At 39.0% G+C, this 13828-nt stretch overlaps 1 protein-coding gene across 2 annotated transcripts in view; it reads left to right on the top strand.

Annotated features, from left to right (window-relative positions):
• Positions 1-13828, top strand: part of KDM3B (lysine demethylase 3B) — a 177666-nt gene that overhangs the window by 117034 nt on the left and 46804 nt on the right. For both annotated transcript variants that reach the window (XM_053717013.1, XM_053717014.1), the window contains exons 18-22: positions 3693-3783; positions 3871-4001; positions 4258-4377; positions 4460-4599; positions 4774-4950. In XM_053717013.1, the coding sequence (XP_053572988.1) occupies positions 3693-3783; positions 3871-4001; positions 4258-4377; positions 4460-4599; positions 4774-4950 (659 nt within the window). The remainder of the gene's footprint in view (positions 1-3692; positions 3784-3870; positions 4002-4257; positions 4378-4459; positions 4600-4773; positions 4951-13828) is intronic.

Here is a 13828-nt window from a genome sequence, read left to right as displayed (position 1 = left end):
GGGAACAAGGAGTTCCCTGGCGATGAAAGAAGTGACCAAAATAATCCAATGGGCGGAGGATCACTCCTGCCACCTATCTGCGATCCACATCCCAGGTGTGGAAAACTGGGAAGCGGATTATCTGAGTCGTCAGACATTCCATGCGGGGGAGTGGGAACTCCACCCGGAGATCTTTGCCCAACTAACTCAATTATGGGGCATTCCAGACATGGATCTGATGGCGTCTCGTCAGAACTTCAAGGTTCCTTGCTACGGGTCCAGATCCAGGGATCCCAAGGCGACTCTAGTAGATGCACTAGTAGCACCTTGGACCTTCAACCTAGCTTATGTATTTCCACCGTTTCCTCTCATTCCCAGGCTGGTAGCCAAACAGAAGAGGGCCTCGGTGATCTTGATAGCTCCTGCGTGGCTTGGTATGCAGACCTGGTGAATGTCATCGGTTCCACCATGGAAGCTACCTTTGAGACAGGACCTTCTTGTTCAGGGTCCATTCGAACATCCAAATCTGGTCTCCCTCCAGCTGACGGCTTGGAGATTGAACGCTTGATTCTATCAAAGCGTGGGTTTTCAGATTCTGTGATAGATACTCTGGTTCAGGCCAGAAAACCGGTAACTAGAAAGATTTACCATAAAATATGGAAAAGATATATCTGTTGGTGTGAATCCAAAGGATTCCCATGGAATAAGATAAACATTCCTAAGATTCTCTCCTTTCTACAAGAAGGCTTGGAGAAAGGATTATCTGCAAGTTCTCTAAAGGGACAGATCTCTGCTTTATCTGTCTTACTACACAAAAGACTGGCAGCTGTGCCAGATGTTCAAGCATTTGTTCAGGCTCTGGTTAGGATCAAGCCTGTTTACAGACCTTTGACTCCTCCCTGGAGTCTAAATCTAGTTCTTTCAGTTCTTCAAGGGGTTCCGTTTGAACCTTTACATTCCATAGATATTAAGTTACTATCTTGGAAAGTTTTGTTTTTGGTTGCTATTTCTTCTGCTAGAAGAGTTTCAGAGTTATCTGCTCTGCAGTGTTCTCCGCCCTATCTGGTGTTCCATGCAGATAAGGTGGTTTTGCGTAGTAAGCCTGGTTTTCTTCCAAAGGTTGTTTCTAACAAGAATATTAACCAGGAGATAGTTGTACCTTCTTTATGTCCGAATCCAGTTTCAAAGAAGGAACGTTTGTTACACAATTTGGACGTAGTCCGTGCTCTAAAATTCTATTTAGAGGCTACAAAAGATTTCAGACAAACATCTTCTTTGTTTGTTGTCTATTCTGGTAAAAGGAGAGGTCAAAAAGCGACTTCTACCTCTCTTTCCTTTTGGCTTAAAAGCATCATCCGATTGGCTTATGAGACTGCCGGACGGCAGCCTCCTGAAAGAATCACAGCTCACTCCACTAGGGCTGTGGCTTCCACATGGGCCTTCAAGAATGAGGCTTCTGTTGACCAGATATGTAGGGCAGCGACTTGGTCTTCACTGCACACTTTTACCAAATTTTACAAATTTGATACTTTTGCTTCTTCGGAGGCTATTTTTGGGAGAAAGGTTTTGCAAGCCGTGGTGCCTTCCGTTTAGGTAACCTGATTTGCTCCCTCCCTTCATCCGTGTCCTAAAGCTTTGGTATTGGTTCCCACAAGTAAGGATGACGCCGTGGACCGGACACACCAATGTTGGAGAAAACAGAATTTATGTTTACCTGATAAATTACTTTCTTCAACGGTGTGTCCGGTCCACGGCCCGCCCTGGTTTTTTAATCGGGTCTGATTAATTATTTTCTCTAACTACAGTCACCACGGTACCATATGGTTTCTCCTATATTTTTCCTCCTGTCCGTCGGTCGAATGACTGGGGTGGGCGGAGCCTAGGAGGGACTATATGGCCAGCTTTGCTGGGACTCTTTGCCATTTCCTGTTGGGGAAGAGATATTCCCACAAGTAAGGATGACGCCGTGGACCGGACACACCGTTGGAGAAAGTAATTTATCAGGTAAGCATAAATTCTGTTTTTTTTTTCTATCCTTCTAATAAGAAACGTATGTTTCAAACCTGGATGTTGTGCGTGCTCTGAAGTTTTATCTGCAAGCATTTAGAGACTTTCATCAATCTTCTGTCCTTTTTGTGGCTTTCTCTGGTAACTTTGGGTCAGAAGGCCACTTCTTCTATTCTTTTGGTTGAGAAGTGTTATTCGGTTAACTATGAGACAGATGGACTACAGCTGAAAATATGGTTTCTGTATAACACAGAAGGCAGGCCTCTTGTTGCATACTTTTTCCAAATTCTTCAATTTGGATGTTTTTGCCTTAGCTGAGGTTTCTTTGGGAGGAAAGGTTTTGTTTTTAAGCGGTGGTGTCTTCTGTTTAGGTATGCCTGTCTTGTTTTCCCTCCATTCCGTGTCCTCTAGCTTGGGTATTGGTTCCTACTAGTAATTGGAATGAATTTGTGGACTCTCCATGCCATTGGAAAGAAAACAAAATTTATGCTTACCTGATAAATTATTTGCTGGCATGGAGTGTCCACGACCCACCCTTAATTTATTTTTAAGACGGCTTTTGTCTATTTCTGAAACTCAAGCACCTCTAAAACCTTTGTCATCTTCTCTTTCCATATTCCTTCGGCTGAATGACTGGGGGTTTATGTGAAGTGGGAGTAATACTTAACAGCTTTGCTGAAATGTTCTCTGCCGCCTCCTAGTGGCCAGGAGTTGAATTCCCACTAGTAATTGGAATGAATTTGTGCACTCTCCATGCCAGGAAAGAAAAGAATGTATCAAGTAAGCATAAATTTTATTACCCATTCCCCAGTTTTGCATAACCAACACAGTTATATAAATATATTTACCTCTTATTACCTTGTCTACAGACTTCCCCCTTATATCGGTTAATTTGACAGACTTGCATTTTAGTGAATCAGTGCCCTCTCATAAGCAACTTCACCGGCATGAGCACGTTATCTATGTCACACATGAACTAATGCCCTCTAGCTGTGAAAAACTGTCAAATGCATTTGGATAAGTGTTGGCCTTCAAAGGCTTAGAAATTAACATGTGAGCCGACCTAGATTTAGCGTTCAACTAAGAATACCAAGAGTACAAAGCAAATTTAATGATAAAAGTGAAATGGAATTTTTTTTTTTTTAAATTGTATGACCTACGGTATCTGAATCATGAAAGTTTAATTTTGACTAGACTGTCTGTTTTAAATTGTAAGAATTGTCAGTCTAGTGATAGTAAACTTTCCCCTTTTGTATAAATAGATTTAGAATGTTAATAAAATTTTGTATGTATTTTTCATCAGTTGTAATGACTATGCGTTTACTTTTTTAAATGTAGCGCTAATATTCAAAAACCCTGTGCTACTGACGCAAACTTTTTTTTTTGGTGAGCTAACAGTTTGAGCAGTTCTCCAATCAGTGCTCTAACAATACGGCACTTTTTTTTTTTTTTTTCCCTAGAGCGCTTATTGGAGAACAGGTAAAACCTTAAGTAAAAAATTAACTTTTGAAGTGGGTGGCCAGAGTGTGGGGAATTTGAATTTCAGAGCTTCATTAAAAAGTATGTTAAAGCGCATCATCATTACAACTGGTGAATTAAACTCCATCTAAAATATTACTAACATTCCGGATCTGTTTATACAAAGGGGAAAATTGACATCTGCTAATCTTAACAAAACTATATAACAAAATCTCTCACCTGTGTAGAGAGATTACGATCAGAAGAAGGATCTCCAATGGTTCTCAAATTGAAGGACTGGCCACCAGGCGAGGATTTCAGGGACATGATGCCCACAAGGTAAATTTACTGCCTATATAATATGTTGGCTTTGTTAAGAATTTTAATTTGAATTACACTTCATATTTGCTTCCTTTTCATTTTCAGGTTTGAAGACTTGATGGAAAATCTTCCCCTTCCTGAATATACCAAAAGAGATGGCAGGCTCAATTTGGCTTCTAGATTGCCTAGCTATTTTGTGCGACCAGATCTTGGGCCCAAAATGTATAATGCGTATGGTATGTTTATAAATTTTAGCTGCACATATGACTGTTTTTCACTCTTTTTAGCACCCGGTGTTTGATCTTTATCCTAAAAAAAGGTTGCCTTCTTAAAAGCATTTGAAAGCACTTTGAATGATGCATATACATTTCTTTGTAGCTTGGGCCAAATTCCATCCTCGCTATGATCAGTTTTTTGTTGGTAGTATGAATTGTAAAGTTTAATATTTGACAGATCTAACATCCCGCTATATATTGCTTGTCCCTTTGTTAGGGTTAATAACTGCTGAAGATAGAAGAGTTGGCACCACTAACTTGCATCTTGATGTTTCTGACGCTGTTAATGTGATGGTTTATGTTGGTATACCAATAGGAGAACTTGCTCATGACGAGGGTAAGTTACAAAACTTCTTATGACTGCTGATAGTTTATTTTATTAAAGGTTTATACAAATGAATATTTAAATTTCTTCATAGAGGTTCTTAAGACAATTGATGAAGGAGATGCTGATGAAGTAACAAAAAAACGCATTCACGAGGGAAAAGAAAAGCCTGGTGCTTTGTGGCATATTTATGCTGCGAAGGATGCAGAAAAGATCCGTGAGCTTCTCAGAAAGGTTTGTCACAATATAAATTGTTGCATAGGGTGTGAACACCTGGGTATAGCATACTGATCAATTAGAGCTATCACACCACCCACACTTTCTCACAATATAAATTGTTAAAATATTTTTGTCAAAGTATGGAAATAGAAATTCAATACCTCACCTTTTTACGTTTTATTTTCAAAGGTTGGAGATGAGCAAGGACAAGAAAATCCGCCAGATCATGATCCAATCCATGACCAAAGTTGGTATTTAGACCAGGCCCTTCGTAAACGGCTTTATGATGAATATGGAGTACAAGGTTGGGCTATTGTGCAGTTCCTTGGAGATGCTGTATTCATTCCTGCTGGAGCTCCTCATCAGGTTGGTAAACCAATTTATGATTTTATGGTTAGGGTAGTATTTTTTATGTTGTCATATTTTTATTATTTTAAGTATTTTAGAAAAAAATATTTCTTTCATGTAATTAGCAAGAGTCCATGAGCTAGTGACGTATGGGATATACATTCCTACCAGGAGGGGCAAAGTTTCCCAAACCTCAAAATGCCTATAAATACACCCCTCACCACACCCACAATTCAGTTTTACAAACTTTGCCTCCGATGGAGGTGGTGAAGTAAGTTTGTGCTAGATTCTACGTTGATATGCGCTCCGCAGCAAGTTGGAGCCCGGTTTTCCTCTCAGCGTGCAGTGAATGTCAGAGGGATGTGAGGAGTATTGCCTATTTGAATGCAGTGATCTCCTTCTAAGGGGTCTATTTCATAGGTTCTCTGTTATCGGTCGTAGAGATTCATCTCTTACCTCCCTTTTCAGATCGACGATATACTCTTATATATACCATTACCTCTGCTGATTCTCGTTTCAGTACTGGTTTGGCTATCTACTATATGTAGATGAGTGTCCTGGGGTAAGTAAGTCTTATTTTCTGTGACACTCCTAGCTATGGTTGGGCACTTTGTTTATAAAGTTCTAAATATATGTATTCAAACATTTATTTGCCTTGACTCAGAATGTTCAACTTTCCTTATTTTCAGACAGTCAGTTTCATATTTGGGATAATGCATTTTAACATTTTTCTTACCTTAAAATTTGACTTTTTCCCTGTGGGCTGTTAGGCTCGCGGGGGCTGAAAATGCTTCATTTTATTGCGTCATTCTTGGCGCTGACTTTTTTGGCGCAAAAATTCTATTTCCGTTTCCGGCGTCATACGTGTCGCCGGAAGTTGCGTCATTTTTTGACGTTATTTTGCGCCAAAAATGTCGGCGTTCCGGATGTGGCGTCATTTTTGGCGCCAAAAAGCATTTAGGCGCCAAATAATGTGGGCGTCTTATTTGGCGCGAAAAAATATGGGCGTCACTTTTGTCTCCACATTATTTAAGTCTCATTTTTTTATTGCTTCTGGTTGCTAGAAGCTTGTTCTTTGGCATTTTTTCCCATTCCTGAAACTGTCATTTAAGGAATTTGATCAATTTTGCTTTATATATATGTTGTTTTTTCTCTTACATATTGCAAGATGTCTCACGTTGTATCTGAGTCAGAAGATACTACAGGAAAATCGCTGTCAAGTGCTGAATCTACCAAAGCTAAGTGTATCTGCTGTAAACTTTTGGTAGCTATTTCTCCAGCTGTTGTTTGTATTGATTGTCATGACAAACTTGTTAAAGCAGATAATATTTCCTTTAGTAAAGTACCATTGCCTGTTGCAGTTCCTTCAACATCTAAGGTGCAGAATGTTCCTGATAATATAAGAGATTTTGTTTCTGAATCCATAAAGAAGGCTATGTCTGTTATTTCTCCTTCTAGTAAACGTAAAAAATCTTTTAAAACTTCTCTCCCTACAGATGAATTTTTAACTGAACATCATCATTCTGATTCTGATGATTCCTCTGGTTCAGAGGATTCTGTCTCAGAGGTTGATGCTGATAAATCTTCATATTTATTTAAAATGGAATTTATTCGTTCTTTACTTAAAGAAGTCCTAATTGCTTTAGAAATAGAGGATTCTGGTCCTCTTGATACTAAATCTAAACGTTTAAATAAGGTTTTTAAATCTCCTGTAGTTATTCCAGAAGTTTTTCCTGTCCCTGATGCTATTTCTGCAGTAATTTCCAAAGAATGGGATAATTTGGGTAATTCATTTACTCCTTCTAAACGTTTTAAGAAATTATATCCTGTGCCGTCTGACAGACTAGAATTTTGGGACAAGATCCCTAAAGTTGATGGGGCTATTTCTACCCTTGCTAAACGTACTACTATTCCTACGTCAGATGGTACTTCGTTTAAGGATCCTTTAGATAGGAAAATTGAGTCCTTTCTAAGAAAAGCTTATCTGTGTTCAGGTAATCTTCTTAGACCTGCTATATCTTTGGCTGATGTTGCTGCAGCTTCAACTTTTTGGTTGGAAACTTTAGCGCAACAAGTAACACATCGTGATTCAGCAAGGGAATTATATGTCCACAATAGATTTACAGGATGCATATCTGCATATTCCGATTCATCCAGATCATTATCAGTTTCTGAGATTCTCGTTTCTGGACAAGCATTACCAGTTTGTGGCTCTGCCGTTTGGCCTAGCTACAGCTCCAAGAATTTGGGTTTCCAGATGGATTCAGTGTCCATGACTCTGTCTTTAACAGACAAGAGACGTCTAAAGTTGATTACAGCTTGTCGAAACCTTCAGTCACAATCATTCCCTTCGGTAGCCTTATGCATGGAAATTCTAGGTCTTATGACTGCTGCATCGGACGCGATCCCCTTTGCTCGTTTTCACATGCGACCTCTTCAGCTCTGTATGCTGAAGCAATGGTGCAAGGATTACATGAAGATATCTCAATTAATATCTTTAAAACCGATTGTTCGACACTCTCTAACATGGTGGACAGATCACCATCGTTTAATTCAGGGGGCTTCTTTTGTGCTTCCGACCTGGACTGTAATTTCAACAGATGCAAGTCTCACAGGTTGGGGAGCTGTGTGGGGATCTCTGACGGCACAAGGAGTTTGGGAATCTCAGGAGGTGAGATTACCGATCAATATTTTGGAACTCCGTGCAATTTTCAGAGCTCTTCAGTTTTGGCCTCTTCTGAAGAGAGAATCGTTCATTTGTTTTCAGACAGACAATGTCACAACTTTGGCATACATCAATCATCAAGGAGGGACTCACAGTCCTCTGGCTATGAAAGAAGTATCTCGAATTTTGGTTTGGGCGGAATCCAGCTCCTGTCTAATCTCGGCGGTTCATATCCCAGGTGTAGACAATTGGGAAGCGGATTATCTCAGTCGCCAAACGTTGCATCCGGGCGAATGGTCTCTTCACCCAGAGGTATTTCTTCAGATTGTTCAAATGTGGGAACTTCCAGAAATAGATCTGATGGCGTCCCATCTAAACAAGAAACTTCCCAGGTATCTGTCCAGATCCCGGGATCCTCAGGCGGAGGCAGTGGATGCATTATCACTTCCTTGGAAGTATCATCCTGCCTATATCTTTCCGCCTCTAGTTCTTCCAAGAGTAATCTCCAAGATTCTGAAGGAATGCTCGTTTGTTCTGCTGGTAGCTCCGGCATGGCCTCACAGGTTTTGGTATGCGGATCTTGTCCGGATGGCCTCTTGCCAACCGTGGACTCTTCCGTTAAGACCAGACCTTCTGTCACAAGGTCCTTTTTTCCATCAGGATCTGAAATCCTTAAATTTAAAGGTATGGAGATTGAACGCTTGATTCTTGGTCAAAGAGGTTTCTCTGACTCTGTGATTAATACTATGTTACAGGCTCGTAAATCTGTATCTCGAGAGATATATTAGAGTCTGGAAGACTTATATTTCTTGGTGTCTTTCTCATCATTTTTCCTGGCATTCTTTTAGAATACCGAGAATTTTACAGTTCCTTCAGGATGGTTTAGATAAAGGTTTGTCCGAAAGTTCTTTGAAAGGACAAATCTCTGCTCTTTCTGTTCTTTTTCACAGAAAGATTGCTATTCTTCCTGATATTCATTGTTTTGTACAAGCTTTGGTTCGTATAAAACCTGTCATTAAGTCAATTTCTCCTCCTTGGAGTTTGAATTTGGTTCTGGGAGCTCTTCAAGCTCCTCCGTTTGAACCTATGCATTCATTGGACATTAAATTACTTTCTTGGAAAGTTTTGTTCCTTTTGGCAATCTCTTCTGCCAGAAGAGTTTCTGAATTATCTGCTCTTTCTTGTGAGTCTCCTTTTCTGATTTTTCATCAGGATAAGGCGGTGTTGCGAACTTCTTTTGAATTTTTACCTAAAGTTGTGAATTCTAACAACATTAGTAGAGAAATTGTGGTTCCTTCATTATGTCCTAATCCTAAGAATTCTAAGGAGAAATCGTTGCATTCTTTGGATGTTGTTAGAGCTTTGAAATATGTTGAAGCTACGAAATCTTTTCGTAAGACTTCTAGTCTATTTGTTATCTTTTCCGGTTCTAGAAAAGGCCAGAAAGCTTCTGCCATTTCTTTGGCATCTTGGTTGAAATCTTTAATTCATCTTGCCTATGTTGAGTCGGGTAAAACTCCGCCTCAGAGAATTACAGCTCATTCTACTAGGTCAGTTTCTACTTCCTGGGCGTTTAGGAATGAAGCTTCGGTTGACCAGATCTGCAAAGCAGCGACTTGGTCCTCTTTGCATACTTTTACTAAATTCTACCATTTTGATGTATTTTCTTCTTCTGAAGCAGTTTTTGGTAGAAAAGTACTTCAGGCAGCGGTTTCAGTTTGAATCTTCTGCTTATGTTTTTCGTTAAACTTTATTTTGGGTGTGGATTATTTTCAGCAGGAATTGGCTGTCTTTATTTTATCCCTCCCTTTCTAGTGACTCTTGTGTGGAAAGATCCACTTCTTGGGTAGTCATTATCCCATACGTCACTAGCTCATGGACTCTTGCTAATTACATGAAAGAAAACATAATTTATGTAAGAACTTACCTGATAAATTCATTTCTTTCATATTAGCAAGAGTCCATGAGGCCCGCCCTTTTTTTGTGGTGGTTATGATTTTGTATAAAGCACAATTATTCCAATTCCTTATTTTATATGCTTTCGCACTTTTTTTATCACCCCACTTCTTGGCTATTCGTTAAACTGAATTGTGGGTGTGGTGAGGGGTGTATTTATAGGCATTTTGAGGTTTGGGAAACTTTGCCCCTCCTGGTAGGAATGTATATCCCATACGTCACTAGCTCATGGACTCTTGCTAATATGAAAGAAATGAATTTATCAGGTAAGTTCTTACATAAATTGTTTTTTATCATTAAACTGCTTTAGTAGGTGGTTTATAGTGCTGTTTAAATGGGGTCTTAGTCATTTTTTTACTTGCATGGTGTATATATACAAAATTGCAAAACCTGAAGAAAAAAATTAAAGGTTTCTAAGCACTTGCATTCAATGGGTTTTACGCTATTGCACTGTTGTGGCTAGTTATGACCTGATGTAAAAGAGTTTTTGTGTTAATCTAAGTAATCACTTTGGGCCTTATCTTATAGATGGAAAAGGTTCTCAACTAGGGAACCTGTCTACATGTACTTGCTATGAGTGGACAGCAGACACTGTTAGTCCACTTCCTGCAGTTATTATTGCTCAAGGATTTCATTGTGCAGGGCCTCCACCCTGCTCTCATTAACCAATTGTGTCAGAGCTGGTCCAGTCAATCACCCTGTTCACTGCCTCTTAACTTGCAGTAGTAGCCTCTTTGCTAACCTGCCGCATACTTAAGATTTCTTTCATGTAATTAGCAAGAGTCCATGAGCTTGTGACGTATGGGATATACATTCCTACCAGGAGGGGCAAAGTTTCCCAAACCTCAAAATGCCTATAAATACACCCCTCACCACACCCACAAATCAGTTTTACAAACTTTGCCTTCTGTGGAGGTTGTGAAGTAAGTTTGTGCTAGATTCTACGTTGATATGCGCTCCGCAGCAGGTTGGAGCCCGGTTTTCCTCTCAGCGTGCAGTGAATGTCAGAGGGATGTGAAGAGAGTATTGCCTATTTGAATTCAATGATCTCCTTCTACGGGGTCTATTTCATAGGTTCTCTGTTATCGGTCGTAGAGATTCATCTCTTACCTCCCTTTTCAGATCGACTATATACTCTTATATATACCATTACCTCTACTGATTCTCGTTTCAGTACTGGTTTGGCTTTCTACTACATGTAGATGAGTGTCCTGGGGTAAGTAAGTCTTATTTTTGTGACACTCTATATAAAAGTGCCCAACCATAGCTTAAAGTTCTAAATATTTGTGTTTAAACATTTATTTGCCTTGATTCAGGATGTTCAATATTCCTTATTTCAGACAGTCAGTTTCATTATTTGGGATAATGCATTTGAATAATCAATTTTTTTCTTACCTTAAAATTTGACTTTTTTCCCTGTGGGCCGTTAGGCTCGCGGGGGCTGAAAATGCTTCATTTTATTGCGTCATTCTTGGCGCAGACTTTTTTGGCGCAAAAAAAATCTTTGTCATTTCTGGCGTTGTTTTTTCACCGGAAGTTGCGTAATTTTTTACGTTTTTGCACCAAAAGTGTCAGCGTTACCGGATGTGGCGTCATTTTTGGCGCTAAAAGCATTTAGGCGCCAAATAATGTGGGCGTCTTTTTTGGCGCTAAAAAATATGGGCTTCATTGTCTCCATTATTTAAGTCTCATTGTTTATTTGCTTCTGGTTGCTAGAAGCTTGTTCACTGGCATTTTTTCCCATTCCTGAAACTGTCATTTAAGGAATTTGATAAATTTTCCTTTATATGTTGTTTTTTCTATTACATATTGCAAGATGTCTCAAATTGACCCTGAATCAGAAGATACTTCTGGAAAATCGCTGCCTGATGTTGGATCTACCAAAGTTAAGTGTATTTGTTGTAAACTTGTGGTATCTGTTCCTCCAGCTGTCGTTTGTAATGAATGTCATGACAAACTTGTTAATGCAGATTATATTTCCTTTAGTAATGTTACATTACCTGTTGCTGTTCCATCAACATCTAATACTCAGAGTGTTCCTGTTAACGTAAGAGATTTTGTTTCTAAATCCATTAAGAAGGCTATGTCTGTTATTCCTCCTCCTAGTAAGCGTAAAAGGTCTTTTAAAACTTCTCATTTTCCAGATGAATTTTGAAATGAACATCATCATTCTGATTCTGATAATGTTTCCTCTGGTTCAGAGGATTCAGTTTCAGAGGTTGATGCTGATAAATCTTCATTTCTTTCATGTAATTAGCAAGAGTCCATGAGCTAGTGACGTATGGGATATACATTCCTACCAGGAGGGGCAAAGTTTCCCAAACCTCAAATGCCTACAAATACACCCCTCACCACACCCACAAATCAGTTTTACAAACTTTGCCTCCTATGGAGGTGGTGAAGTAAGTTTGTGCTAGATTCTACGTTGATATGCGCTCCGCAGCAGGTTGGAGCCCGGTTTTCCTCTCAGCTTGCAGTGAATGTCAGAGGGATGTGAGGAGAGTATTGCCTATTTGAATTCAATGATCTCCTTCTCCGGGGTCTATTTCATAGGTTCTCTGTTATCGGTCGTAGAGATTCATCTCTTACCTCCCTTTTCAGATCGACGATATACTCTTATATATATATATATACCATTACCTCTGCTGATTTTCGTTTCAGTACTGGTTTGGCTTTCTACAACATGTAGATGAGTGTCCTGGGGTAAGTCTTATTTTCTGTGACACTCTAAGCTATGGTTGGGCACTTTTTTAATAAAGTTCTAAATATATGTATTCAAACATTTATTTGCCTTGACTCAGGATGTTCAACATTCCTTATTTTCAGACAGTCAGTTTCATATTTGGGATAATGCATTTGAATAAAACAATTTTTTTCTTACCTTAAAATTTGACTTTTCCCTGTGGGCTGTTAGGCTCGCGGGGGCTGAAAATGCTTCATTTTATTGCGTCATTCTTGGCGCGGACTTTTTTGGCGCAAATTTTCTTTTTCCGGCGTCATACGTGTCGCCGGAAGTTGCGTCATTTTTGACGTTCTTTTGCGCCAAAAATGTCGGCGTTCCGGATGTGGCGTCATTTTTGGCGCTAAAAGCATTTAGGCGCCAAATAATGTGGGCGTCTTATTTGGCGCTAAAAAAAAAAATATGGGCGTCACTTTTGTCTCCACATTATTTAAGTATCATTTTTTATTGCTTCTGGTTGCTAGAAGCTTGTTCACTGGCATTTTTTCCCATTCCTGAAACTGTCATTTAAGGAATTTGATCAATTTTGCTTTATATATATGTTGTTTTTTCTCTTACATATTGCAAGATGTCCCATGTTGAAGCTGAGTCAGAAGATACTTCTGGAAAATCGCTGCTTGGTGCTGGAGCTACCAAAGCTAAGTGTATCTGCTGTAAACTTTTGGTAGCTGTTCCTCCAGCTGTTGTTTGTATTGAATGTCATGACAAACTTGTTAATGCAGGTAATATTTCCTTTAGTAAAGTTACATTACCTGTTGCTGTTCCATCAACATCTAATACTCAGAGTGTTCCTGATAACATAAGAGATTTTGTTTCTAAATCCATTAAGAAGGCTATGTCTGTTATTCCTCCTTCTAGTAAACGTAAAAAGTCTTTTAAAACTTCTCATTTTTCAGATGAATTTTTAAATGAACATCATCATTCTGATTCTGATAATGGCTCTTCTGGTTCAGAGGATTCTGTCTCAGAGTTTGATGCTGATAAATCTTCATATTTATTTAAAATGGAATTTATTCATTCTTTACTTAAAGAAGTCCTAATTGCATTAGAAATTGAGGATTCTGGTCCTCTTGATACTAAATCTAAACGTTTAGATAAGGTTTTTAAATCTCCTGTAGTTATTCCAGAAGTTTTTCCTGTTCCTGGTGCTATTTCTGAAGTAATTTCCAGGGAATGGAATAATTTGGGTAATTCATTTACTACTCCTAAACGTTTTAAGCAATTATATCCTGTGCCATCTGACAGATTAGAATTTTGGGACAAAATCCCTAAGGTTGATGGGGCTGTCTCTACTCTTGCTAAGCGTACTACCATTCCTACGGCAGATGGTACTTCCTTTAAGGATCCTTTAGATAGGAAAATTGAATCCTTTCTAAGAAAAGCTTACTTGTGTTCAGGTAATCTTCTTAGACCTGCTATATCTTTGGCGGATGTTGCTGCAGCTTCAACTTTTTGGTTGGAAGCTTTAGCGCAACAAGTAACAGATCATTATTCTCATAGCATTATTATTCTTCTTCAACATGCTAATAATTTTA

The sequence above is a fragment of the Bombina bombina genome, chromosome 6 (genome assembly GCF_027579735.1).
Source record: "Bombina bombina isolate aBomBom1 chromosome 6, aBomBom1.pri, whole genome shotgun sequence".
Lineage (NCBI taxonomy): Eukaryota > Metazoa > Chordata > Amphibia > Anura > Bombinatoridae > Bombina > Bombina bombina.
This window is presented reverse-complemented; position numbering and strand designations above follow the sequence as displayed.